At 44.9% G+C, this 27,168-nt stretch overlaps 1 protein-coding gene across 7 annotated transcripts; it reads right to left on the minus strand.

Annotated features, from left to right (window-relative positions):
- Rnf19b (ring finger protein 19B) lies at positions 1 to 27,168 on the minus strand. Of its 7 annotated transcripts, none has more exons than XR_009590590.1 (11): positions 26,393 to 27,168; positions 14,638 to 14,843; positions 13,380 to 13,524; positions 11,465 to 11,627; positions 10,894 to 11,008; positions 8,483 to 8,623; positions 7,201 to 7,408; positions 4,793 to 4,924; positions 3,540 to 4,034; positions 2,098 to 2,241; positions 1 to 278 (listed from the first exon to the last, which is right to left on the minus strand). XR_009590590.1 is itself a non-coding variant. In XM_021637162.2 (10 exons), exons 1-9 carry the CDS (start codon positions 27,010 to 27,012, stop codon positions 3,566 to 3,568), a joined length of 2,199 nt encoding a protein of 732 aa, XP_021492837.1. In that variant the 5' UTR covers positions 27,013 to 27,168; the 3' UTR covers positions 1 to 2,241; positions 3,540 to 3,565. The 7 variants fall into 7 exon arrangements, 4 of the variants coding, with proteins under 4 accessions (XP_021492837.1, XP_021492848.1, XP_021492822.1 ...); XR_002476405.2 differs by having other exon boundaries at positions 1 to 281; XR_009590589.1 differs by having other exon boundaries at positions 1 to 281; positions 1,956 to 2,241.

The following is a 27,168-nucleotide window of genomic DNA, read 5'->3' on the forward strand; positions in this document are numbered from 1 at the left end:
ACCTGGCACAGCCCCATTTTATTTCAGGTTCAGCAGCCTTGTGGCTACAGGGAAAATGTTGAGGGCTCTACTGTGCAAGCCTGGAGCCCTTCATTTTCTCACTCTGTCATCCGACCTCCTTACGTGCTGGCCTGTCACAGTGCAGATGACGCTTGGTTTTTCCTCTAAGAGACCGGGTGTCAGGTGACTGGAGTTTACCATATCCCAAAGCTACGGCATCTTCGTTTCCTTCAAACCCAACTTAGTCATGGCGAAGCTAAGGTTTGTACTTGTAAACACTTCTGGAACAACAACAAAAGTAACAGTTACAGGGAAAAATAAACAAATAAACAAACCCAAACTCTACCAACTTTAAGTAGAAAAGGATTCAATGAAGGCAAGTGAGGCACTCACAAAAGAGCTGGGGCACCCAGGGGGATAGGGCAGGGTGGCTGGAGGCTGTGCTTCTAGGTTCCCACAATTACCCTTGCACACTCGGGAGCTGCTCTATCGTCCACCGTGGAAATGAGCACCCCGGCTCTTAAGAACATGCAGACTGCTGCCTGTGGCTGGGGAATGCCCTTTCACACCCCCAAAAGCTACCACTGACCCTGGAGAGTCACGGAGGAGCAATCTGAGGTATGACAGTTTTACAGGAGTGTTAGCCAAAGACGCTAAGGAGAGTCCCCTCCCCTCCCCCAGTCAGTCATGTCTGTCTGCACTGCATTTGTGTATCTAATTGGCAGGGTGAGTTACAGGCAGGGCAGCACTGGCTTCAAGGAAGTCAAGACATGCCGTGCCCAGCTTGCTGGCCTCTGCAGTACAAGGTGGTTCCGTCAGGGATCCATCCACCAAGCCCACAGCTTCCTTCTGTGTCAGAGGCCTAGACGTGCCCCGTGAAAGCTGGCCGCACACACCCGCTGCAGCAGCTCGGGCTACTCCTCCTGGCCCTGTCTTCCAAGCTGTTCGGACGGCCGGGCAATCCTGCCTTTTAAGCAGCTCTGCTCCCGACTCTCCCTGTGGTGTTCAGTCACACTGTGTGGTGCTCTATCTTCAGTCATGGTTCCCTCCTGCCCCCTTCTCCAGTCTAATAAAGTAGACCCTACCAGAGGGTCCTGCTACCTACTGCAGTTTGGGCTTGTATTGTCTGCCAAAGTCTTGTCTCCCTGGCTGTGGTGGTGGTGGTGATGGGAAGTGGTTAAAACTAAGAAATGAGGCCCACTTGGAGGAAATTAGGTCATCAGTCACATGCCCTTGAGTGGGATATCGTGACCACATCCCTTTGTGATTCCTGGCTGCCCTGAGGTGAGCAGCTTCCTCCGCCGTGTAACCTCACCCCACTCCCACCATGACGCTCTGTCTCCCTGCAGGCCCAATAGCAATGGAGCCACAGGGCCATGGCCATTCCCTCTTTATAAATCTCAGGTGTTTTGTCAGTGATGGAAAGCTAATACACACCCACTGCTCTCCCTCTCACGAACATACCTATCTTCGTTTAAGTGGCATCTGTCCCCTCTCATTAGAGTGTAAGCTCTGTGGGGACAGAAGCTGTGTGCTCCCCTCATCGCTACATTCTACACCTGCAGTGTCTTAGGCATTTCACTGAATGAATTCGCTCAAGGAGGTACAGTTTTCTCACTTCCCCAATGCATTATTCATTTCTTCCTCCAGGTGGCGCTAGCGGGCCTTCTCGGCTTTTCCAAACCCTGAGAACTTTCAAATAACCCAACCGTTTTTGTGAGACTTTGGTCTGAGTTTCAGGTTTCCTTTCTTAGAAGATAACCAGAATCTCCTTGACCTTGCTCCCTATAATAAACACAGGCCTTTACCAAAGCATTTTCAGTACAGTGTCTTAACCCTGTGGCCCCAGAATCAGGCGGAGAGGAAGCAGACACGGGAATAGTCTGTCCAGTTCCATGGCATTAATAGTCACTCAACCCAGATAAAGGCTACAGGTTTGGCCCATGACTACGCACTTTAACAGTTAAGTGCTTTCTTGATGAGGCTGCAGAAGAATTGCAAATGTTGATCATTTACATTTCAGGAGTCTCCAAACTGCCCTTTCCCCCAACAGGTTCCTTTAGTCACACAGGGACACTCTGTAGGACACTTTCTTACTGAGATGCCAAGTCCATTAACAGCATTTCCTGTTCCAAGGTGCAAGGAAATACAAGGTGGCCTGCGTCGCCTGAGAGGTGAGCTCTTCCACAGGGGCTGATATCTGGACGCCTCATCCTTTACGGCACAGGCCAGCAGGTACACCTGTAAATGCAAACAGAAAGGCAGCTGGTCCTCAGACAAAGATGCTTTCAGCTAGTCCTCTGGTCCCAGTGCTAAGTCGATAGATAAGCTGTCTAACCATGATATAAGGATTGGGCAAAATGGGAAAATGGGCGAGGGGGTTAAGTGACTGACACAGTCACGAAGGAAGTTGCTACTGCCAGATCTGGAAGCTTGCATCGAGTCTCTTGATCATCTTCCCTGCAGTTCTTTGTATGAGCTTTCATTCCCACTAGCCCCAGGCAATGGTTAATGAAGACATTAATTTATTATCACTACTCTTATTATTTTGTGGCGCTAGGGATTGAACACAGGGTCCTGCACATGCTAGGTAAGCATTCTGGGGCTTAACTACATCCCCAGCCCAAGGATCTTATTCTTGACAGTACCGGGAGATTCCTAGTACTATCAGCTCAATTCTGATAAATGTGCAAGATCAGGTAAAATCAGATGCAGACTTTGGTGGCATGCCTTTCTCCTTTCATTGGAGGTGTATCTGATTTCTTAGTCTTCGTTTTAAACTAGACTGGCAAAACTGCATGGCTTTTGCTGCAGGGAGCTTGTGCCTGAGCGCACACCTATGCTGTTGCCTGCAGTAACACCTTTTCCCCCGGTGGGATCTGCTCCTGGGGCAGTTGGAGAGGAAGGAACACCCTGCTCCCTAACTTTTAACCCTGCAGGGTTCACCAAGCTCCCACAGACTCTGCAGAATTGCCTCTGGAGGGCAAACAGAGCTCATCTCAGCCTCCCCCTCTCCAGCAGCCTCAGCCAGGCACTCTTCAGCCTGACTGCACAGCCTACAACAGCAAGCCTGGCCTTGCTTCCTGTCAGGAGTGGTTGGTTTACAGTTGACTCCACTCTAGAGTTGGAGTAAAACCCTCTTCCCTAGCAACTATCAACGTCAGACAGACTACTCTTCCAATACACACTTGGCTCTGCAGGACTACCCCAGCCAAGGACAGTGAAATGAGGTGAATTACCACAGAATTCTTTATTAAAATGTGTCATCAATAATGTTAGCATACATACAATATACACACATACATATGTACATTCTTTGACACACCTCACAGATTGCCAACATCAGTTTAACCAATAAATTAAAACTAAAAACGAGGGGATAAGGGGAAGGATACTAGAGGCAAAATTTCATTTTTTATCTGGTAAGAAATTGCAAATTTCTCAGAACTTCCCCCGGGGGAACCCTGACCAGAGAATCTTTGAAACAAAATACATAATCCCCACCCTCCCCCAAAAAAGATTCCAAAAGATGCAGTTACAAGTGTGCTTCTCAGAGCAGGGGCCTTCACTCCACTTCATACTCTCCTGGCTTCAAGACAGTCTGGCCCTCGGCTGGAGCAGCGAGGTTCCTGTGGGCACTTGGGCTCGGTGCACCGTGGACTTTGGGGGTCGAGGGGCAGGCTGCAGTGTGGGAGCGGGGGGAGGCGCACTCATCTGAGGTGATGTCTGGCACATCATCAGACTGCGTGTCAGAGCTCTCCAGGTCACTGCGGATGCTTTCAGGCTGAGCCAGGCTGATGTCCCAAGCCTTGCTGACCAGGCAGTCTTTCTGTTCACAGCTTTGGTGTTTGCAAGGGGGCTCCTCTTCACTGACACCACTGCCATCGCCAGCACCGCCACCATTACCCTCTTCTTCATTCTCTGCCATTTGAGCATGGACATGGAGCGAGTCCTCTGTGCTGCTTCCACTCACCAACTGATAGTGACTTGGTTTGGCTTCAATGTCCACTTGGATTTCCATATTGTTGCACTCTCTGTGGGGACGAAATTCATCATACTCAGTCACACATAGGTTATATTATAGCTGCTTCTAAAATACTTCTGGGGTAAGTGGTTAGAAGAGATGGGTCAAAGTGGACCAGAGCCTCGCTTGTCCCTCTTACACTTACACTTACATACACACGCGCGCGCGTACACACACACACTCTTTCACTCTTCAAAATATCTCCTTGTAATATCGAAAAAGAGCTTCCAGAATTCAACTAAGAGCCTTATCCTATATTACACCAAATATGAATGTGAAAGCACCTTGGCAGCTTTTTATAACTGTGTCACAGTCAGAAGCCATTACCCAGGCAGTATGGAGGACCTCAACCACACCAAGCCAGACTCAATGCTCCAAATGAAAGAGGCTATGGAAACCAGATCTAGGCAAAGGACAACAGGAGTCCTAGACTCAGAGACACTAGCTAACATCAATCCAGCTCTTCAAATTCCATTTGAGTAATTATACTGTTACAGCAGCTAGAAAAAAGGCAGAAGAGGTGGAAAGAGAGACAGGGAGGGAAGAAAGAGGAGTGCGATGGAGGGAGGGACTCTCTATGGGTCAAGTGCTAATGAGGATCAGGAGATGCTGAATACTCCAGTGCCACAGAAGTGCTCAGTGGACTGAGCAGCACACCACATCTCCCACTAGAGGGTACAAAGGGCCCCAGGATGAGGAAGCGAACAAGCCTCGAAGACCTACTATCCAATGAATAAAGCCTGTCCTGGGCTCTGACTGTTCACATACCTGTCCTGTGGGTTGTAGGAACTGATTATGGAACCGGCCATAGCACGAGTGCTTGCGTTGTCACTAATTGCACCAAGACTGGCTGTATCTTTGGGGAAAATTTCCTTTTGGACATCGGCTTGAACTTCTAACCTGTGTAAAGAGGGGACGTTCAAGTTAATATGAAACCTGGGTGTTCTGATGGTCTGCTTCCTGGCACACATCTCTTCCCTTATTCTCTTGAGAACTGTGATGATCTTTTAGATCCTCTCCAATCGTCAAACAGCTCCAATACATACCCACATAGCTCCTCTTACATATCAAATAAATCGTCCCCTCCTTTCTGTCCCCTACTGCTTAGTGTAGATCCTTAACTAAATAATTACTCTTGGACTCCTCTCCAGGAGCCTCTAGGTCCAAGTCAAGCAACCCTCTAGAGCAGTGCCAACACAGGCAAAAACCCAGCGATCCTAACGTCCTCTCACTCTGGGTTTTCTCCTGCCAACAGGCACCTGTGACCTTCCCGATCTGTGAACTACTCAGCTTGCTTTTCTTATTAAGTCCAGCACCACAAACCCCAAGCTTCCATTTTTACATCTCCATGTCTCTGTGCACACTATGTCCTCTCTCAAAAGTTTCCCTTCCTCTGCCTGAAAAACCTAAGCTAGATCTTTAACAACAAAGGACTACCATTTCTTCTCATTCTCTTCCAGCAACCAACAGCTCTAGCTGAGTGTTCAGCCTTCTTCTCGTTATACAACTCTCTCCACTCTGTGAGTACCACGAAGGAAGAGCTCACATCTCATTCACACTTGGCCCTTACTACCCTGGACATAAAAGGAAGAACTCACACACTTTGTAATCAAGTTCCCCCGGGGTTTTAAGAATGAAGGCAGATAGGAGCCATCCTCCCCCCTTGTTCAACAACACCTTCCTAATGGTGTTTCAGAGGTGGGAACCCCTAACTGCTTCCTTTCTGGATCAACACCATTTTGTTCTGCACTTTAGTATTTCCTCATAATGGGTTTCCCAGTCAAGTCCATCTGACTCATTCACTTCCCATAAAGGAAAGGCTTTCACAGGATGTAACAGCTGCTGGCTGTGCTGCAGTCTCAGCAAGTCACGCTCCAACTGTGTCTGTGGCTCATTCAAGGGGAGTCGGCTTTAAGAACACAGCAGTGAATACTCTAGCATGTGGGGGCAGCAGCCCCTAACAAGGGACACTAGTCAGAAGATGCAGCTAGGTCAGCAGCAGCCTCCATTCTGCTGCCTGTTTCTCTGCCTACCACTCTGCCTTAGACACCCTTCAAGAACATAGCAAGGCCTAGGAAAATGAGGGCGATGGGGGTGGGGTGGGGGGATGTGCACTCAGGCCTGTGTTCCAGCTTCGGCTCAGCCACAGTTCACTCAGTGGGCACAGGCTTTCTCAAAGCCCACCAGGCCACCTACTTGGTGGCTGCCAGAGGTTGGTTCATGCCAGTGGCTACCCTAGAATCATGTGGGGAGCCATTTCTAAACATAGACCACCTGTAGATCCCACCCCAGGAGATTCTAAGTTATTAATTCTGGAAATATGCTCCTAAAATCTATTTTTAAGAGGTTCCCATGTGAATGAAGGACACCGAGGTGAAGGATCTAGTCCTCTTGCCATCTGCCACTTGCATCTTTTTTGCAGCCAAATGGCCATCTGGTCGCACTCTAATCTTCCAGGACAAGAAGCTCAGGATCTGGGAAGGTAGTCCATCTTCTCTGGGGGCTTCCCACAGCTTCCCCTGTGTTCTCTACACCACACTGAAGTCAATGGAGGCTGGTGCCAATCATTTTGGTTCTTTCTGCCAAAGTGAGTCACGGAGTACTTACTAATCCTTTTCCCAGCTGGAGGCCATCTCCAGGTGCCTGAAGACATATCCCTTACCTCCTGCCCTGCTGTGCTCCATGAGGCCTCTTCCCCCACTGAACTCAACTAACCGCTTCTCATCTAATGCCAGATATGCGTCTCTGACTACATATTATGGCATTACAGTAGTTCTATCAGCGAAATGCAAGTAAATCAGTTATTTTTACTGACAAAGCTTTACGTATTCTTAACACAAATTCATAGGATTGATTTTCCTACTCTACCCAGTGGGAGTAGGAAGACTTTGAAGAATACAGAACCAGTACTGTGATACAGCTGAAACCAACAACAAGCCTAAGAGCGTGCCTTCTGCTCTTCCTGTTTCCTAGAGCAAGCAGCCTAATGAAGCAGCGACAAGATCTAAAGTCAACATTATTCTTTAAATGGAAGCCAGTATGATGCAAAGAATTGTGAACTAAAACATCACTGGTGATTAATCAAAAAGAATGTAGCCCTGGTAAAGAAAAACGGCTCAGTGTGTCCTTTCTTACAATAATTCCAACTGCTTGTTGCAGGCCACCTCTTTACTTACCTGCTGTACTTTCCCTTGCCGCTAGAGAGAATACCACCGCTCAGTGTGCCCCCTGAGAGGGCAGCAAAGCTGGCTGTTTCGCTGTAAGGGCCTTGCATAACACTGAGTCCATCTGTGGGGCTTCCACTGGTACTCAGCACACTAGTCAGGCCTTCAATGCTGCTTTCCCCGATGCTGGGGTTCTTGAGAGCTCGCCAGGCATCTGCCACTGTGGGTAGAACCAAACATCTCCATTTGAGACACACAGCATCAAAACAGTCTGGTAAGCATTTTTCTGCAGTGACTCTTCAGAGAATTTTCATGTCAAAAGTACTACAACAGTCACTTAACAAGCAGCTACTATATGTAGACAACACACATCAGACTGCTAATATCTGTATTTAATCTCCCAATACCTAATGATTAGCAGTCCTTATTTTAGATGAGGAAATAAGAATTTAAAATTAAATGACTGCTCAGGATTACTTAAATTTTAACTGCAAGTCCATCACTACTTCCATTATACTGCAGCTACTCAGTATAATGTATCAACTCAGTCCTACCTCACCATTCTTAATTTTTTTAAATTTTTATGAGACAGGGTTTCATTCTACAGCTCAGGCTGTCCTCAACTGTCAGTCTTAAAGTGCTAGGATTAGAGATGTGAACCACCACACCTGACTTGTTTTTTCCTTTCTCATCTGGCCCAAACACATGAGCTCCTCTGCCTCAGCATCCCCAACGCCAACATTATAAGGGAGTGTTTCCAGTCCCGTTTAAGATATGATTGGTTCATGTGCAGCTTGCACTGTGAAGCTTCAGAAAGCTCTGGGAATCTTTGTGTTCCAAGCAGGAGTCAGAAGGCCTGCTCATCTCAGGTCTGCAGAAGCTCCTGCTACTAAAATCCAAGCTCAAAGGCGCCCAACTAAAATGGGAATAATAGCCCTGGCCCTCCCTCTTCAGAGAGCTGTTGGAAAAAGCAAGGAAGATAATAACTGTGTAAAGTCCTTTGAAAATGACCAAGCGCCGTACAGTTGCAGAGCTTTCTCCTCACCACACCACTAGTACACTGCAGTTACCTGAAGTCCTACTGGCTCATACCTGCCACACATAGGCAAGTACCAGAGGAATTAACCTAATAATTCTGGAATCAAGAAATGAAAGGCTAAAAATACTTTACCCCCCACAAAGCTCATTATCCAAAGAAATCCAACGATAACTTCTCTGTAAAAATGTGCCCAATTTTACTGACATTTATCTTTTGTTCCATAGATTCAAATGGAAACAAAATTCCTTCCTTTACCTGTAATTGGACCATCATCTTCATCAAACTCAATTTTCACCCCCTTTCCATTGGCTGTGCTAACTCCACAGCCTCCTCCACGGCAGAGAGAAATGGGCACAACCCCATAAACATATGCCAGCATAATGGGGACACCAATACCTGGGGAAAGAGATAGAAGAAGCATGTCAGCAGGTCAGTAGATTATGATTGCCCTGGTTGTCACTCCCAGAATGGGCACAAGCAAACCACTAGAGTCAAAGACAAACAGAGTGGGCCATCTGAAGAGGCTGCCTGGTATAACACACAAGCAGACTCAAAGCTCTGGATGTCCTGGCTTCAGTCTATTGGCTGTCTGTCCATTGAACCCTCCCAATGATAAAGAGACTATACACGCAGAATCCAATATGTCGAATGTATGTTGATTTTATACAGTGCCCTTCATTGCTGAGGTGCTAAACTTGAGAAGCAATAAAGAATCAAACACTGAAAGCTGGAGAGATGGCTCAGTGGTTCAGAGCAATGGTCGCTCTTCCAGAGGGCGCAGGTTTGATTCCTAGCACCCACATGGCAGCTCACAATTGTCTAACTCCAGTTCCAGGGAATCTGACAACATCCTCTGTCCTGCAGGGGCACCAGGCACACAAGTATGCACAGACATACACAGATAAAACACACATAAAAACTGGATGAATGGCTGTGAAAGTTAAGGATCCCTCACACTAATTCTCCAATCGCATTCCTGTGTGTGGCAGAGTAGCTCAGTTGTTACATGCTAGCTATGAGGTAAGAGTTCCTGGATTCAGGACTGGAGAGATAGCTTAGCAGTACAGTAAGAGCACTGGCTGCTCTTCCAGAGGACTTGGGTTCAATTCCCAGCATCCACATGGCAACTCACAACTGTCTGTAATTCCAGTTCCAGAGGATCTGATACCCTCAAACAGACATACAGGCAATGTAGACAAAACAAATGCACACAAAAATAAAATAAAAACAAAAAAAAAAAAACAAGCAAAAAGACTGCCTGGATTCATGTCCCAGGGACTTGACTTTAGCTCCAACTATGCAGGCTGCACCTTTATATTTCTAATTATGCTGTCTTTGTGGCACTGGTGAAGGCTAAATACATTCACTTGTGAGATACTCAGAACTACTGCTGATAAATAATGAAACTCATGAAATGTTAGTTTCCAATCAACTTTTTTCCTTTCTTAATTTTGTTTTTGTGCAATAGGGTCTCATGTTGCTCAGTTTGGTCTTGAACATGCTGAGGGTGGCTTTGAATTCCTGATCCTCTTCTTTCACTTCCTCAGTGATAGGATTACAGGGGTGCCCCACCATACAAGGCAAACATTTTTCTGAAATAAACTCTCACACCCCCAAAATACTGTGAGGCATTAATAGAAAATTAATGGGTTTTATTTGTTTGTGAGATGAAAAGTAAAAAAATCAAGTGTTTAATTTTCATCAAAGCAGGGGTCCTCTATGAGACTGTTTCTCCAACTAAGGACCATGTATGGATATAACCTAGAACCCCTGCTCAGATGTAGCCCATGGTAGTAGCTCAGTGTCCAAGTGGGTACCCTAGTAAGGGGAACAGGGACTATTTCTGACATGAACTCAATGTTGAGCTCTTTGACCTCCCCACCCCAACCCCTGAGGGAGGATCAGCCTTGCTAGGCCACAGGAGATCATTGCAGCCAGTCCTGAAGAGACCTGATAAGCTAGGGTCAGATGGAAGGGGAGGAGGACCTCCTCTATCAGTGGACTTGGAAAGGGACAGGGAGGAGATGAGGGAGGGAGGGAATAAGGGAGGGGGGTATGGCTGGGATACAAAGTAAACAACCTGTGATTAATATAAAAAAAAAAATAAAAATTACAAAATTTTTTTTCATCAATGCAACCTTTTTTGTGTGCTAGACTGAGTTCCAGGCCCAGTCTAAGACACACCCTGATAATGCAGTATAGTCATTACAATAACATGTCATTAAGACTTACTTTCTGGGCCGGGGAGATGGCTCAGTTGGTAAAGTGTTTATCTTGCATGAAGACACAAGTTCAGTCCCATATAAAAATGCCTAGAGTGCTGGTGTATAGTTATCATCTGGTGGAGAGGCAGACACAGCTGGATTCTCGGGGCTTGCTGGCCAGCTGGCCTAGCCAATGGCGAACTCCTAGCTTGCAAGAGACCCTGCCCTATCTTACGAACCAGGTGGCTGGCCCGAGAATGGCACCCGAGGCTGGCCTGGTCTCCACCAGCACTCGCACATTCACAAGTGCCCCTGCTCCCACCCCACATACACGAACACACAGAAGTCAACTGCCAAAGTGAAGTCGGCAAGAGCGCAGGTGTCTCCACTATGAAGCGCTTGGCCAGCTGGCTGACCTGCTGCAGTAAGCTAATAGAGAAGCCGCAGGCCCCACTAGCTTACCAACGCTAACAGCAGCGATCACTGGGGATGCAATGACTGACAAGGTCACTCCTCCTGTGATGGCCAAATTCCTCTTGTGTTTGGAGGTTTTCCTTCCCTCATACCTGCTGTGAATCTAAGAATAAAAAGAAAATCCAGGTCAGCAGGTCAGGACATCAGTATTTTGCCAGGGAGAAAAAGGACAAATGTTCACTTGCAAGTTATATTAAAACATACCCTCCACCCAAAAGAGGGCTCTCTGTCAAATTTTAACCTAACCCAGACCTGGAAAATATAAATGAATGCAGGAAACTCTAATCCAAGAAAAGACAAAGTGGCTCAGGGGAATGAAGCTCTGCGTTCCACCTTAAGTCCCTGAGACAAACCAGGCCCAGGATGTTAATAAGAACTTTCAGATCTCATGGGGGTTTATAAAAATCCATTTAAGAAATTAAAGTTATTTTTACCTACAAACCAACCAGCTGGTTTTCACGAAGTCCTGAAAAATAAGCTCCTTTGTTTTTTTTTTTTTCCTTTCAAACTATTGCCAACAAAACTAACGCTGGAGCAGGCAGAGAAAGGCATGTCTTACCTTCCTCCCAACGTAAACAGGAATGCCGATGACCATGGCGGGAATTGCAATGCCAGCAATAAGCGAGATCCCCACTGGAGCACCGATCAATGTGCCCAACTGCCAAAGAATTTTTTTCTTCCGGCTCCATGGCTTCTTGCCCCAGAATGTACAGCCAGAGGGACTACAAAGTAGACATATTGAAGTTAATGGCAGTACCACAAACAGCTACTGTCGCCAGAGGCCTTGAGAAGAACAACCACCATCTTTTCAGTAAGAGTGATTGATTAAGTGACACGAGGCAACAGAAAGCAGATCTATTAGACAAGGGGGAGCAAAAACAAAGGGTTCTGGGCTTTGCAGGTTTTTGGTAAAGGCAGACCTCCAAAACTGAATTTCTTTCCTTTTTTCTCTGCTGTGTCTTCCCTGACACATTACCTACCCTTCCTTACCAAACCTGATCCAATTACCCTGCCTGGCACTACTTGAGATCCTGCATAGCTTTGCATTTGACATCTCACTGAATGTACTATGTCCGGAAGCTCATGACACGGACTCTGCACATGTCTCTCCATACGTAACAGACACAAACCACATTCTTGGGAAAAGATTTAGTGACTGATCATAACCTTTCTTTTAGTTTTTTACTCTGAGTGTGGTTACTTTGACCCTGGCCTTTCTGTGTCTGATCCTTCTACCTCATTCCCTTCGAGCTCTCTTCTCCACTTGATAAGGCTAGCAATGTAAAAAGTAGAAATCCTGTCTCATTTAGTCCTGTGTCAATGACTCTTACACATAAGCTTTCAAATTTTCACCAGACTGGAAATGAGCTATCTCATCTCACAATGAAGTTTTTAAACATTAACTCCTTTTGGGTAAATAATGTAATATTCACTCAATTCTTTAGAAACTTACACAGGAGAGAACCGTAAAAAGATTAATGAGATTAGAAATGACCGTGAGGTTCCAAGAAGTAGCAACACTTACAGCAAAAGAGATAAAGGAATGGCAGTGAAGAAAGCAGCGGAAATGGGAAGGCTGGTGGATAAAAATTGCTTTTCAAGGATAAGTAAGAACTCTGTACACCAAGCCTAGTGGCTTATGTCTACGACCCTGGCACTGTGGAAGCTGAAGCAGTAGGATGTCGAGTTCAAGACAAAACCAGCCAACCTGTTTCAAAAACCAAACAAAGGCCAAGCATAGGGGTGCACACCTTTAAACAGGAGGCAGGAGCAGGCAGATCTCTGTGAATATAAGGCCTAGTCTACATAAGGTAGTTCTGGGCCAGCGCTATACAGTGAGATCCTGTCTCAAGAACGGGGGGGGGGGGGTAAGGGTAGAGGTGGCAAGACATCTCAGTGGGTAAAGGCTCTTGCTTCCAAGCCTGATGACTTAAGGTTGACCCCTGGAATTCACATGATGGATAAAAAAACCTGAATCCCACAAGTTGCCTCCCTCTGACCTCTACATGTATGGTGTGGTGCGCACAAGTGCACACGCAAAGAAATAACTTTAAAAAATACAAAAATAAGTAACCCCAAACAATCCCATCAAGAACAGAATAAGCTAAGATAAGGGGGAGACTAGAAGGCTGAAACAGTCAGAAAGTAACTGTGGACAATAAGGTAATGTGAATACATCTGAAGACAAAAGACACAGGGAACAGCAAGCTCAGATTATCTGGAACAGCATGACTGGAAAGGCGGACTAAAACCAGACTGTGGAAAGCCTTAAAAACCATGCAGCAGGTAAGAAAGCAAAGTAAAAAAGACAGTCCCTGAAGCTGCTCAAGAAAACATCAGAGATGTGCTTTAAAGGAAATTTTTACAGTTTCTTCATTGTGTAAATGAGATCAACTATGGCTCTTTGGTATCCTGTTTCCTAAATGAGAAAGTGAATAGGACGACAAAAGCAATGGATATGTGTCCCACCTTACCTGAGGTAATGCAAGTCAGAGATCTCTTTCATGCAAAGCCAGCAGAATTCACAGCCACACACTGCACAGGTCATGTGATTACAGCTTCCATCATTCATCTTGATAATGTAAGCACTGCATCGTGGGCATGGCTTGATGTCATCTGCTAGATAGGGAAGAAAAGATGGGAAGAAAAACACCCCCAGTTAAATCTAGTCTGACTTTATTATTCCTAAGAGTGTATGTAAGAAATGAGGACAAGGCAGTCAGGAGATTTTGCCTGACGATTCCAAATTGTATAACACATACCGGAAGGCTGGCTATATCCAGAACTCTTGCTGTATTTGTTTTGGGGACAGGGTCTCATGTATCTCAGGTTGGTTTGAGGATGATCTTGAATTTACGATCCTTCCACCTTTACTGTCTGAGTTGGGATCACCGGCATTTGCCACCATGACTGATTTATATGGTGCTGGAGATCCATCCCAGGGCTTAGTTCATGCCAAGCCAAGTCAGCATTCTAACACCTGAGCCTTCCCGTGACACTTTCAAACTTAAAAATCAAAAACCAACTGAGTATCTGTATAGCATGCACCAAGTAATTTACACAGGAATTTACAAAGTATCCTATCAAAATGACAATTTCAGAGACTATGTTGTGCTAGGAAAAAGCAAATGGCATAATTTGTCTCCTTTTAACTTGCTCAAACAACATCTGCAAGACAAGGTACATCTAGAAGATGCTGACATTGTAAAGCTTGCTCTTGACAATCAAAGTCAGAAAGTGACTGTGACAGTTCCCCTTTCAGGATAATCACTAACCTACACTAGTATTTATTTCCTTTTCTTAAATCTGTGCCCTACTACTTCAAAAAGCTGTGAAGCACTTCAAACTAGATGGCAAGTAGGATACATTTAATGCTAATTAAATGATTCTCTGCCCTTGTGGAAAAAACAAACAAACAAAAAAACAACAAAGTACTCTCCAAGCTGAGACAATTGTCAAGACAGTAAATTGAGTGATCCATTTTGCTGTATTCCAATGTTACATACCTAGGATTACCTAGAAGCAACATGAAGCAAAAGAGCAGATGCACCATTAAAAGTTCAACCAAGGTAGGAAATGTATCTGTTGTCTCAGCTATTCAGAAGAATCAAATGTTTTCTGCTCTCTGATCACAAGGCTACACGGGCATATAGTAAGACAATCTCTTTCAGTTTGGGAGATTCACATTATAGATCCCAAATAAGGAGTCAATGAGATAATGCCAACTTCTACCTGGTCCAGATTCTTGCCCATAACTGAGCCCTGAAGTGTGCTTGGTCCGAACTCGTAAGCTCTGAGCCCTCTGCTGACGGGCCATGTCGCAGGTCTGGTTTGGATGCCATATCTGCTTGCAGTGGTAGCAGAACTCAGTCTGGCAGCCTTCCCGCTCACAGGTTAGCTTTGGGCAGCTGGCACAGCCATAGGCAATAACAGCATACCTGGGTGGAAGTAAGGAGAGAGAATGGTAAGTTAAGGCTGAGCTGACAACGTATTACTCATGAGCTAACACTTTTTGGTACCACTATATATGTTACAAAGATCACACACACGCATACTCTAACCGTACCTAGCCTTCTTGTGAAAAAATAGTTTATTTCCTGAAAACAGAAGGGCACATACTCAGCCTGAATTCTTAGCACTTATTCAATCAATTTAAGCTGCTTCAGGAGCAGTTTTGCCACAGCCAGTTTCATAAGTAGGGTATACAACAATTTCCTTTCAATGGTTTGCTATATTTAGAGATTCAATTTTGTTTACATAAAAAACATAACAGTTGTAAAAATAAAGAGCTACAGGAAAAACTAAAGCATGTATACGCTTTCATTTTAAGATCCAAAGTGGAGCTGGCCTGACCACAGTTTGAAACCATAGTTCTCCACAGATTACAGTCTATTGAAAGCTCATTTTTGGTTTTCTTTCTTTTTTTAAATTTTTATTTTTAATGTCTGAGGGCTTGGCTATATGTTATATATCTGTACCAAGTATGTGTCTAGTGCCGGAGGAGGCCAGACTGGGCACTGAATCATCTGAAACTGAAGTTAACAGATGGTTGTGAGCCACCAATGAGGGTGCTGGAAACTGAACCTCATCCTCTGCAAGACAAGTGCTCTTAATTACTAAGCCATCTTTCAAGGCCCTAGACTCATTTTTAATTACATGTACACTGTGTGTCTCTGTGTGCCTATGTGCATATGAGTGCAGTGCCCAGAGAACAGGAAAGGGCACGGGACTCTCTGCAGTGGAATTCCAGGCAGCAGTGAACTATCCAACATGGTGTAGGAACTGAACCTGGGTTCTGTGCAAGAGCAGTACAAGCTCTTAACTGCTGGGCTTTCACTTGAGCCCTTGTTTTTTCGCTTTCTTTTTTTCTCTTTTTCTAATTTAATTTTGTACCATTTGACACCTTTCTTAATTTAAAGATTTATTTTTAAGTGGATGACTGTTTTGTCTCCATGTATGTACGGGTACCATGTGCATGTCTGGTGCCCATGGTGGCCAGAAGAGAGCCTCAGATCCCTGGCACGGGAGTTATGTATGGACAGCTACAGACCACTATGTGGGAACTGGAAATTGAATCTGGGTCCTCTTGAAGAGGAGGCCATGCTCCTAACCAATTGCCAGCTCCTTAATGTTTTCTTTCTTAACAGCTTCCAAAACCTTCATCCTACTGACCTCCTATCAACACAGCAAAGTCATGTCTTCCTTTCTTTCTGCTGACATTTGGTTAAAGAAACACTGTTTTAGAATGCCAGCGCTAGCATCAACCATTCTTATAATTCCTGTGTATTTGCTAAGAACTAGTTCCCCACAAATAATCCAATATATTTTAGCTACTATATTTTTAATTAAGTCTTAACAATGTCAAGGAAGTGCTCAGACTGTCCTTGTAAGTGGACATTTGCTTAAAATTAAAGGGCTGGGATGTAGCTCAGCACTAGAGCATTTGTCTGATATATGCAAGGCCTTGAGTTCAGTCCCAGGCACTGTAAAATTAATTAAATCTGAAAAGCACTTTAGAGAAACAGACATGGTTTTTTATAAAAAGATTTGTTTTATTTCTAATTACGTGTATATATGTGGCCATGTACACACAAAAGCAGGTGGAGGACAGAGGTATCAGATTCCTTGGGTTGGAGTTACAGGTAGGTGTGATTCACCTGATGTGGGTGCTAGGAATTGAACTCAGGAAGAGTAGTCTGAGCTCTTAGCTACTGTACTATCTCACTGGCCCTCAAACACATCAATGATTGCAGGCTTACTGCCATCTGTGTTCTGCTGCCCTCTAGTTTACACTTTTCTCCAATATCCAAAGACCTCAAACAAGCTATATAAATGCTAGTAAGCTTTTCTATAGTTTTCTTGTTTATTAATATACACAACATGTTCATTTATAGTCATTTAAATACTCAAAAAGATTGATTTGAAAATTATGCTGCAGGTATAAAATGACAATATATCTATCTTCTGTCACATAATAGGCTTCCTTAATATTCTCAGAAAAAACAAAGTGAGACTAGGTCAATATATAAATACAATGATTCATATCCTGTAGAAGTTCTGAGCAAATTTACCCCAGCTAGCAGGAAAAACAGCTACTAAGAAAAAAAAGTGACTTGCATCTTAAGAAAAAAAGTGACTTGCTTCTTATTTTCTGTTAAATGGAAAGGTATAGATGGCTTCTGGAAAATAATAAGCTAGGTTCTGAGACTACAAATTAAGGTATGGGGAGGCCTTAAACACTTCGTAACTTATTCCTACCTCACATGGCTCATGTGCTTATTATACTATTTCTCTCTCTCCTTTCTCTCCTCTCTCCTCTCTCTCCTCTCCTCTCTCTCTCTCTCTCTCTCCCTCTCTGTGTGTGTATATAAGGGTACTGGGATTGAACCCAGCACTTTGTAAGCTCATTCTCCACCAATGAGCCACATCCTCCAGCTTTTCTTTTCTTTTCCTCTTTCTCTTTCAGTTCCTTCACTGTCAAACTAGGCCTGGGCTGCCTCATTCTCTGCCTGTTCCATGTCTGTATGACCAAGAGTATAAAAGTATGCACAGTTTCAGACTTCATATTACCCTGATTTTTTTCTTTATTTTGGCAGATCTGGCATCCTTACACTGGGCAGTGAGCAGATAGTCCTCAAATTTTCAAGGCCTAACAACTGAAGCACTGCAGACAGAGGGCACAGACTGGCACAGCAAACAATAGGAAACCAATTTTAGAGTAAAATTTAGTTCCAAGGAAGTAAAATAACCCTAATTCTGATGACTCTATGGCAGTCTGTCACTATGACACAGAGTTAGTCAAGGCGCGAGACTTTAGAATCCCTGTTTGGGGCACCGACTCTGCTGATTCATACTGCATGGCATGGATGAACTTAAACATCTCCAAACCTTAGCTTCTACCCCTCTAACAGAGGTAGAGGAGCTTACGGCCTTCAGGTATAGCTCAGCATTCTAAAACTGCATTCATAACTCCGCACTGAAAGCTAGGCATATACTGCACTAGCCTTCTGGCCTTTGCCTGCTGTCTTCTGTTTGCCAGAGGTATCTTTTCCTTTCTTCTTTCTGGTAAATAGCCATTTAAGAACCAGCTCAAGCTGGGTGTAGTGGCACATGCCATCAGTCCTAGCACTTGGGAGGTAGATCTCATAAATTCCAGGCCAGACTTGTGGTCTACAAAGTTAGTTCTAGGACAGCCAGGGCTGTTACACAGCCATATTTTGAGAACAATAATAAAACCAAAAAGAACTAGCTCAAATGTCCATGTATCTTGGACCAGCTCAAATCTTCTCTATAAAAATCTACTTAACGTCCCCAGGCAGATGCTGCCCTATTTGTAGAGTGCAGTTTTAACAGACCATTACAGCCTGCGTATGTGCCTACCCCTCCCACCACAGTGGGCTCCTGCGCAGCATACCTGTGATGGACACATACAAAAGAGGGCACAGGGACCCTCTTTGCTTTGGTTGTCGGGCTTTCCCCAGAGCATTCTAGCTCTTCTCCTGGCCATCACTAGCCACAGTTTTATCTTAGCCATCTGTGCTTGGCTCTTCATGCACTATAATTTAATCATATAATTTTATAAAAATTCATCTTAAGGATAAAGCCTCTAGCTTTCCCTACCTGGAATAAAAACCTCATCCACGCACTTAATCTACTCTGGCCATGTTGTTTCTTTTCTTGTATGTCCTATCCTAGAGAAAGCTTGTCTCCTACTCTGCTGTTTAGTTTAACCAAGCATTCACACTTAGGCTTAAAGTAGGGTGTCAGAAGTTACATGCTGCCTCACAGAATGCCCTCCAAGTTCACACAACTCTTATATTGAATCTTTAGAAACATCCCTGTGTGGCAGGCTATCTTAATTTCAGCCCTGGACAAAATATCCCATTAGTATGAACAGACTCCAGTAGTTAAAGAAATGTGTTCCCACATTATGCCTGTACTTCCAGTCCTCAAGTCTTCTAAGTTAACAAGATTTTCCATTTACAATGGACTCTTGAGATTCTGTTTGTCTGTTTGTTTGCGACAGGGTTTCTCTATGTAACAGAGCCCTGGGTATTCTGGACTTGCTTGTAGACGAGGCTGGCCTTGAACCCCTAGTAATCCGCCTGCAGGATTACTGGCATGCGCCACCTGCCGCTCGGCCTGACTCTCAGATTCTTTAAGGGAGGCAGGCATGTGTTTAAGGAGATGGTTAAGAGCACTGGTGGTTCTTATAGAGGACCGCTGTCCCAGCATTCACACGGTGGCTCACAACCAAACTAAGTCTGGTTCCAGGGAATATGATGCCTTCTTCTGACCTCAGGCATCAAACATGCACTTGGTGAACATATATACTTGTGGGTAAAACACCCATACACAGTAAATGAACAAGTGAATGAACGAATGAATGAATAAGTGGGGGTAGAAAAGCCACACCCTCATTTCCTTTTTCTTGCCCTATTTCATACTCATTCCTAACCGTAAAGTTCTCTATATCTGGACCCCCTCCCCCCAATTCACTGCTCATTTCAGAAGGTAATATATCCTGGGGTTATTCTTTTGTTTAAATTCTTTCAACAACAACAACAGAAAAAAAAAAGGAAAAGAAGAAAGGAAGGAAGAAAACTGAGCATGAACAGCAGATGCCTGTAAGCCTAGCACTGAGAACACTTAGCTAGAAAGATCATGAATTTAATAAGAACAGTGTAAGATACACGCATAAGGTCATATCTAGAAAGGAAGGGAGAAGGGAAGAAGAGTGTGGGTCAGTGGTAGAGGACTTGTTCATAACACATATGAGGTCTGAGTTCAATGTCCAGAACCAAAAGAAAAACAAAGCAAACCAAAACAACAGTTATAACAAGGAACTCAGACCCCTCAGCTCACAATTTATTTTAGCAATTTAGTTTGGTTGTGTCTATTAATTTGGATCCAGTCTACTTTTCAGGCTTAGAATCCCAATAATGCAGTTATAAGTTAACGGAGACTGACTCCTCAGGATGCTTTCGTGTTTTTACACCTCCATGTATTGCTATAGCACTCAGGTTTTAAAAGCTTTATCTACTTTTGTCTGCCAGTTATGTATTTCTGCTCATTCTCAAAGGTTGTGATCAAATACCACCTCCTTTTCAAGGTCTTTCTTGACAGATTTATGCAAAACTTAGTATTTTTACACTTAAGACACAATAGTTTCCTTGGTTTTATTCCGTTACAGCTAAAATTCATCTGTCAATCATCATCTTCTCTATAAGCTCAATTGTTCTGTAAAGAGGGCCATGTCTGAGTCTTTTTTGTAATACTCACACCAATATCTAGTTTTCCTACCCTGTTCCTCTCTGCTCTTTACCCTTTTCAACACAACTCACCTATTCACCCCAATCTTTGGAGACCTAACTAGAAGGCTTCTGAAATGGAGTTGAGCAAATACACAGAATACGGATAGTATACTCCACAGAAGCTGGTTCTTAATCTACCCTGAGCAAAAGATTCACTGTTTGGGACCCTAACAGGCAAGCCAGAATGGCAACGATGAAAGGAGTTTAGAAAATAGCAAATGACTGCGCAGTGGCAGCGTATGCCCTTATTTCAACCTGTATTTCAACACTCCAAAGGCAGAGGCAGGTGGATCTCTATGAGTTCGAAGCCAACCTGGTCTACAGAGTTCCAGAACAGTTGAAGCTCCATAGAGAGACCCTGTCTCAAAAACAAACAAACCAAAGGGCAAGAAAAGAAAATGGCAAATAGTTAAGCCTTAAAGTTACTATGGCTGGTTGGGGACATATATGATCTCTGGTACTCTGATTTTGGGAAGTTGTATCATGTACTACACAGCATATCAGCACTGGCAAATTTTACAGTAAACATTAACACACTTGATGATGTGGAGACATACAATGTAATCCCAGCATTTCAGAATCAGGAATCCAAGGTCAACCTGAGCTCTATAGTGAGCTGGAGGCCAGTCTTAAAAGTCTAAGAAGTTCACTCGGGAGGCAGATGCAGGTGGATCTCTATAAGCTGGTCTACAAATCGGCCAGCCTGGTCTTTAAGAACGGCCAGGGCTACACAGAGAAACCCGTCTCAAAAAACGAACCAACCAACCAACCAACCAAAGTCTAAGAGGGTAAAAAAAAAACAAAACAGAAAACATCAAACAAAACAAAACAAAAAACATTCATTTTCATTCATGTCAACTAATATTTCTCCATTATATTTGCTCATAAAACATTTTTAAGCAAATGTCTACAGCACACCTTGAAAAACATTAATACAGACCAAAAAAAAAAAAAAAAGTAGAAAATAAGACCAAAAGATGGTGGAAATGAGCAAGTTATAGTGTCACATGTATGTAATCCTGGCACTTGGGAGGCTGAAGCAAGCGGGTCTTGTGTCTGAGGTCACAATGGGCTACATGACATAAGGAGACCCTATTTCAAGCAAAAAAAGAACATGACTGGAAAGCTATACAGAAGCTTGGAAGCTACGAAGAAGCCTGAAATAAGGACAGATTAAATAGGTGATGTTTTATTTTTCACACGGTCTTGCCACCACAGCTTCACCTAGCTGGGAACTTACTATGGTAATATGCTAACTGAACCAGACTCTAATCTCAGGCACTGTCTTGTATGTTTATACCTTCATATACTGCTCATTGCACTCAGTTTAAGCCTTAAATTTGCAGTAATCCTCCTGTCTCTGCCTTTTTTTGCAATGCCAGAATTACAGGCATGTGTCACCACATCAGGCAAATAAGTGATTTTTTTACCCACAGTATATCCTCTAGGTCAGGTAATCAGTGAACATTTTTAAGCACTTCAGAATGCGTACTTTGGCAAATATGGGAAAGAAGTAGTACTGAGCTGGAAGTTGAGTGTACATGGAGGCTGAGACAACGCAGGCGAAAGCTGTACAACAGGAAGTAATGGGCCAGATTAAGAGAAAAAGTTCAGGGCTACGGGGATGTAGCTCAACTGTAGAAATGCTTATCTAGCATGTACTGAGACCATGAGTTCAGTACCCAGTATCCAAAAACAAACAAACAAACCTGGGGAGAGATTGAGGACGGATTCGGAAAGGAAAGGTCCTAGTTGGGCTCAATAATGTATACATGAGAGCTTAGGAGGCAGAGGCAAAGGGCTGCTGCAAGTTTGAGGTCAGCAAGGGATATACTGTGAGACCTTGACTCAAACAAATGAAAGAAAAATCCTTTACTGACTGTGAAATCTCTCTCATCCAGACAGCTTGTTCCTTTCTCACAAATGTACTATATATAAATTAATGCACTATATATAAATGAACAGAAGCTTCCTGTTTACAAGATGGGCTAGTCCAGTACTGTGGGAAGGCCAACAGCTGATACTATCTTCTGGGCTCAGTGGAAAGTAGGACTCTGTAGGGAAAGGAGGCAGCAATAAGAGCCTATAGCCTGGACCTGCAACAGAATTTAGGTCAAGATAGCTTTAGCATTTCTTTTATTTTAAGGACCTCCCCCTGTATGACAGAAAATTCTGTTGCCTACTCTACCCACCCCTCGGTCTCTCAGACACTCTAAAATTAAAGATAGACAACAGAACACCTGAGAGAAAAACAGTAGTTATGCCATTTGTAGGCAGAGTCACTTAGGCAGAAACTCAAAGGTAATATAATAGGTCAACTGTGTCACTTATTAGCTAGGAAGCATGAACCTCACGCTTAAACTTCTTTGAACTGATTCTCCTTTACAAAGTACACTTCCACCATCTATGTGTATGTGGCTAAAGTGAACTTACTGTTTCACTGAGATAAAACTTTGAAGACTCACTGTGAAGAACTACAAAAATGCAAGCTATTTGCATTTTAAACTAATTTTATTTCACTTGAAAGTATATGTGTATACACACACACACACACACACACACACACACTTTCTCTGTGTAGCCTTGGCTGTCCTGGACACCCTTTGTAAACTGGGCTGGCCTCAAACTCACAGAGATCTGCCTGGCTCTGCCTCTGCCTCTGCAAGTACTGGGATTACAGGTGTGCACCAACCTGCTTGGCTTTGGAGAAAGTATATTTTTAAGATTACACTTGTTACTACAGTATTTGGTATATCAAATAATAATGTGTAAAATTTCCCACTGAAAGCCAGGTATGGTGGCACACGCCTTTAATCCCAGCCAGTCGGATCTCTGTGAGTTTGAGGCCAGCCTGGTCTTCAGAGAGAATTCTAGGATAGCCAAGGCTAACAGAGAAACCCTGTCTTGAAAACCTTAAAAACAAAAACAAAAACAAGAATAGATCTCTTAATTTATGGTGTTCTCATGAACTTAGTCATAGTAAAATGATCCTAAGTCTGTAAGGTTATATGACTTGTATGACCCCCTTAGCCTGAAGAGTGTACACACACATACACAGGAAGACTTAATCAATTTGGCTGTCAAGAGTGGTGTGGGCAATAAACATGGTCAGGTGTGGGAAGGAATAAATGACATTTAGGGCCTCTTTTCTAATGCTTACACGAGATTTTTACTATACCCACAAAAACAGAATAGTTTAATTTGAAAGAAAGAGAGAAAGAAAACGGAAGAAAAATTTATACATGGTAATGCATGCATGTAATCCAGCACTGAGGAGGCTGAGACAGGAGGATCAAGAGTTTGAGACAGTCTTGGCTAAGTAGCAAGACGTTCTGAAAAACCAAATTAGGGTTAGGAATATAGCTCAGCATTTGGGAAGCTGCTTGGCATGCATAAAGCACTAGATTCATTCCCTATCACTGTATAAACCAGGTATAGTAGCACAGAGTGCAGTCCCAGCCCTCAGCAGGCAGAGGCAGGTGGGTTAGAGTTCAAGGGTCATCAACAAAGCAAAATAAAAGGTTGAGGCTAGGCACAGAGGGCCTCACCTTTAACCCCAGCACAGGAGGCAGATCTCTGTCTGCCAGCCTGGTCTACAGAGGGCGTTCCAGGACAGTGGGGGCTACACAGAGAGATCCTGTCTCAAAAAAAACCAAACAAGTCAGAAGTGGTAGCACATTCTTGGAATTCAGCCCTGGGAGGCAGAGACAGGAGGCACCCTGGCACTTATTGGCCAACCAAAACAAAACTGACCTCTGATCTTCACAGGCTCTCTCTGTCTCTCTCTCTCACACAGCACAGAAACTATTATCAAGACTCAGACTATTATTTGGAAAATAACTGAATTATAAAGGGACTCTGTATATCTAACCACCTTTAACTGAGTCTTTCAAAATCACTTTATAAACATTAATTAATTAAGCCTCTTAAGTCTAAAGAAAGGATTAGGCCTCTTTCAGATAAGAAAAATAAAGCAGATAAGACTATTAACTATAGGACAGAAAAGCATCCCTGGTTCTCTCAGTAGTGTTCCCAAGCCACATTTCCTAGAACATGCCCAAAATGGGGATTGTGATGACAAGCAGTACTTGAGTTGAAGAAATATTACTGGCTTTGGAAGTAAGACTATTTCAACACTGCTTTGTTCCATTGCCTACCAGTTTGTTGTGGTGATGACCCTGAATAAATTATTTAATTTCTCTACCAGTTTTCTCATTTGCAAAACTATCAAATCAATCGCACATTGTTGTCCAGATCAAAATATGCCTGTCACCCAGGTACCTAGATCTGGCTTGCTTTCTTTCCCAAACTTTATTATCTTTAAACACATAGATACACAGACAAAAAGTATACATATGACTATTATATTCTGATTAAAACGGAATCTGACAGAAAGAAAACAACAAAAACCCAAAACCACACACACACACACAAATCCATGAGCCTATCCCAAATCTTGCTAAATTAAGAAAACAATCTAATAGCTCTAAAACCACTAATGGTTTGTTTATATTTGTCACCAAGGTTTTAAATTACTTTTTGTTCACTAATGCTGATTTAAGTAAAGTCATAAACTGACTTTAAAAAAACAAATTGGGATGCTTTCCCAAAAAGATGATCAGGGAAGACACATTTCATTGTTAAAATTCAAATAAACTCTCATCTCTAAAAAAGGAGTTAGTACACTATTATGCAATTAATCAAGCAGAGCTTTCCTAAACTAATAATCCTTTGGTTTAGAAAATAGACCAACAGTATCTGCAAAACTTTAATATTCTAAAATCAATCTCCCAAAAGCCAGTATAGGCCACCAGACTCAAGCAGACTTTCTCAAGTGCTTGCTACAAGGCCCTTTCTGGTAAACAGAAAGTGAAAGTGATCTGGGTACCTTTGACCACATTTCCAAGTAATTTAGAAACTCCCTCTCAATGAGGCTAAATACACCCACTTCTCAACAAGTCTGGCACTTTCTGACACCCCAGACAGCTTCCTTTTGCAGGAAGACAAATGGCAGCATCATGGAAATCTCAACTCAGCCCTGATACACAGGCTACAATTAAAAGCTTTTAAATCCTTTGAAGCAAGGGTTCACATAGCTTTTTACTAGCATTACATTTACACTAGGCGCTTCAAGGAGTCCTTCTGCCCCCAAAACATGACACAGTAGAATATAATTAATCTGTCGAAGGTCACAGAACAGGTAATGGCAGTCTGACTCCACACAGAAGAGCCCCTTCTTGGCGGCATCTGGCCAGTCACAGACTGGAATGACAGTAACCAGGCTTGTTTGTCTGCTTGTTTAAGAAAGGGGTTGCAGGACCGCCACTCAAAGTTTCAGATAGGGAAATGAGGGATTCCCGCTCTGCAGACGGAGTATTTTAACTCACTGACCTCTGAAATCAAGCGTATATAGGGCATTGAGAAGAATGTCATACAGACCTCAAGATTAAAAAGGAGGGCAAACCCAACTCCTCCCACCAAATCAACTTCTGGGTAGACGCCCTCTCAAGTGCCCCCACTGGTTCCCCTGGAGAAAAAGTCTATCCACCACTCACCCTGCCCTCGGCAGCACGTTTACCAACCACAAGGTGCCTGCCAATAGCTTAGCACAGCACGCAGTGCCCAGGGTGCCCCGAGAGCCCTGTTAGTCAGCTGCCTTCTCTCATCACCTACAACCCAACTTTCAGCAGCCGTTGTGAAGAAGAACACGCCTTCTCCTGCAATGCTGCTAAGTGCGCCCCTGGCCAAACGGACACACCCCTCGGAAGCGCTGCCCCTTCAGCAGGGCATTCTCATTCTCTCTCCTTTAACAAGTATCCCTCCTCTATCCTTACGAGACCACACACACACACACACACACACACACACACACAGAGAGAGAGAGAGAGAGAGAGAGAGAGAGAGAGAGAAAGAGAGAGAGAGAGAGCGCCAAAAAACAAAAACCCTTGTTCACCCGGATGGTCTGCTGACTCAATGGACAGTTCCCTTCTCTTAGAGCTCAGCCGCCGCCACCTCAAGCTCCTAAGTAGGTACAGGGCACAGAGGGCCACCGGACCGGTTGCAGGGCCGGTCCGAGGGTCGGTGACCGTGGACCACCCCTCCCCTCCACCCCGGGGGAGGGTGACACCCGCGGCACCCGGGACGGCCCCTCGCGGCCACGCCCCCGCGCTCACCCGCAGTCGGGGGCCGGACACCAGCGGCAGTCCGGGTCCGAGGCCAGGTACCGGCGCAGCATGAACTCTTCGTACTTGTGCATGAGCGGCGGGTCGGCCAGCAGCAGGCGGATGTCGTGCGGGTTGAGACGCTCGCTGCACTCGGGGCAGCTGATGGGCACGCGGCTCTCGCTGATCTCCAGGCGCAGGTAGTGGCGGAGGCAGTCCCGACACGAGCGGTGCGGGCAGCTGAGGAGGCGCGGGGCCCGCTCGGGCGGCAGGCGCACCAGGCACAGCGGGCACTCCACCTCCTCCGCGCCGCCGCCGCCCTCCGCCGCCTCGTCGTCCTCCGGCCCGGCAGCCGCGGCCTCCGCCTCAGCCTCGGCAGCGGGCTCGGCGGGCAGCGCCTCCATCGGCGGGGCCTGGACCGCAGCCGGGGCCGGGCCGGGCGGCGGCGGCGCGGCCGGGGGCGGCGGCTCGGCCTGAGGCTTGGTCCGGGCGCGGCGGCCGCGGGCCGTGGCGGAGAAGACGCTGTGGAAGGTGAGGCGCCGGCGCCGGCCGCCGCTGCGGCACTTGGGGTCCGGGGCGGCCGCATGGAGCGAGGTGGAGCGCGGCGACTCGGAGTCCTTCTCGGAGCCCATGGCCGGCAGAGGCTGAGGAGCCAGGGGCGCCCAGCGCCGCCGCAGCTCCCGCCTCAGCGGCCCCCAGCCGGCGCCCCGGCCGCCGCCGCCGCCGCCGCCGCCGCCTAGGCAGCCCTCCCGGAGACAGAAACCGACCAGCCGCTACGAAGTGGTTAT

Source organism: Meriones unguiculatus, chromosome 3 (assembly GCF_030254825.1).
Source record: "Meriones unguiculatus strain TT.TT164.6M chromosome 3, Bangor_MerUng_6.1, whole genome shotgun sequence".
In the NCBI taxonomy this organism is placed as follows: domain Eukaryota; kingdom Metazoa; phylum Chordata; class Mammalia; order Rodentia; family Muridae; genus Meriones; species Meriones unguiculatus.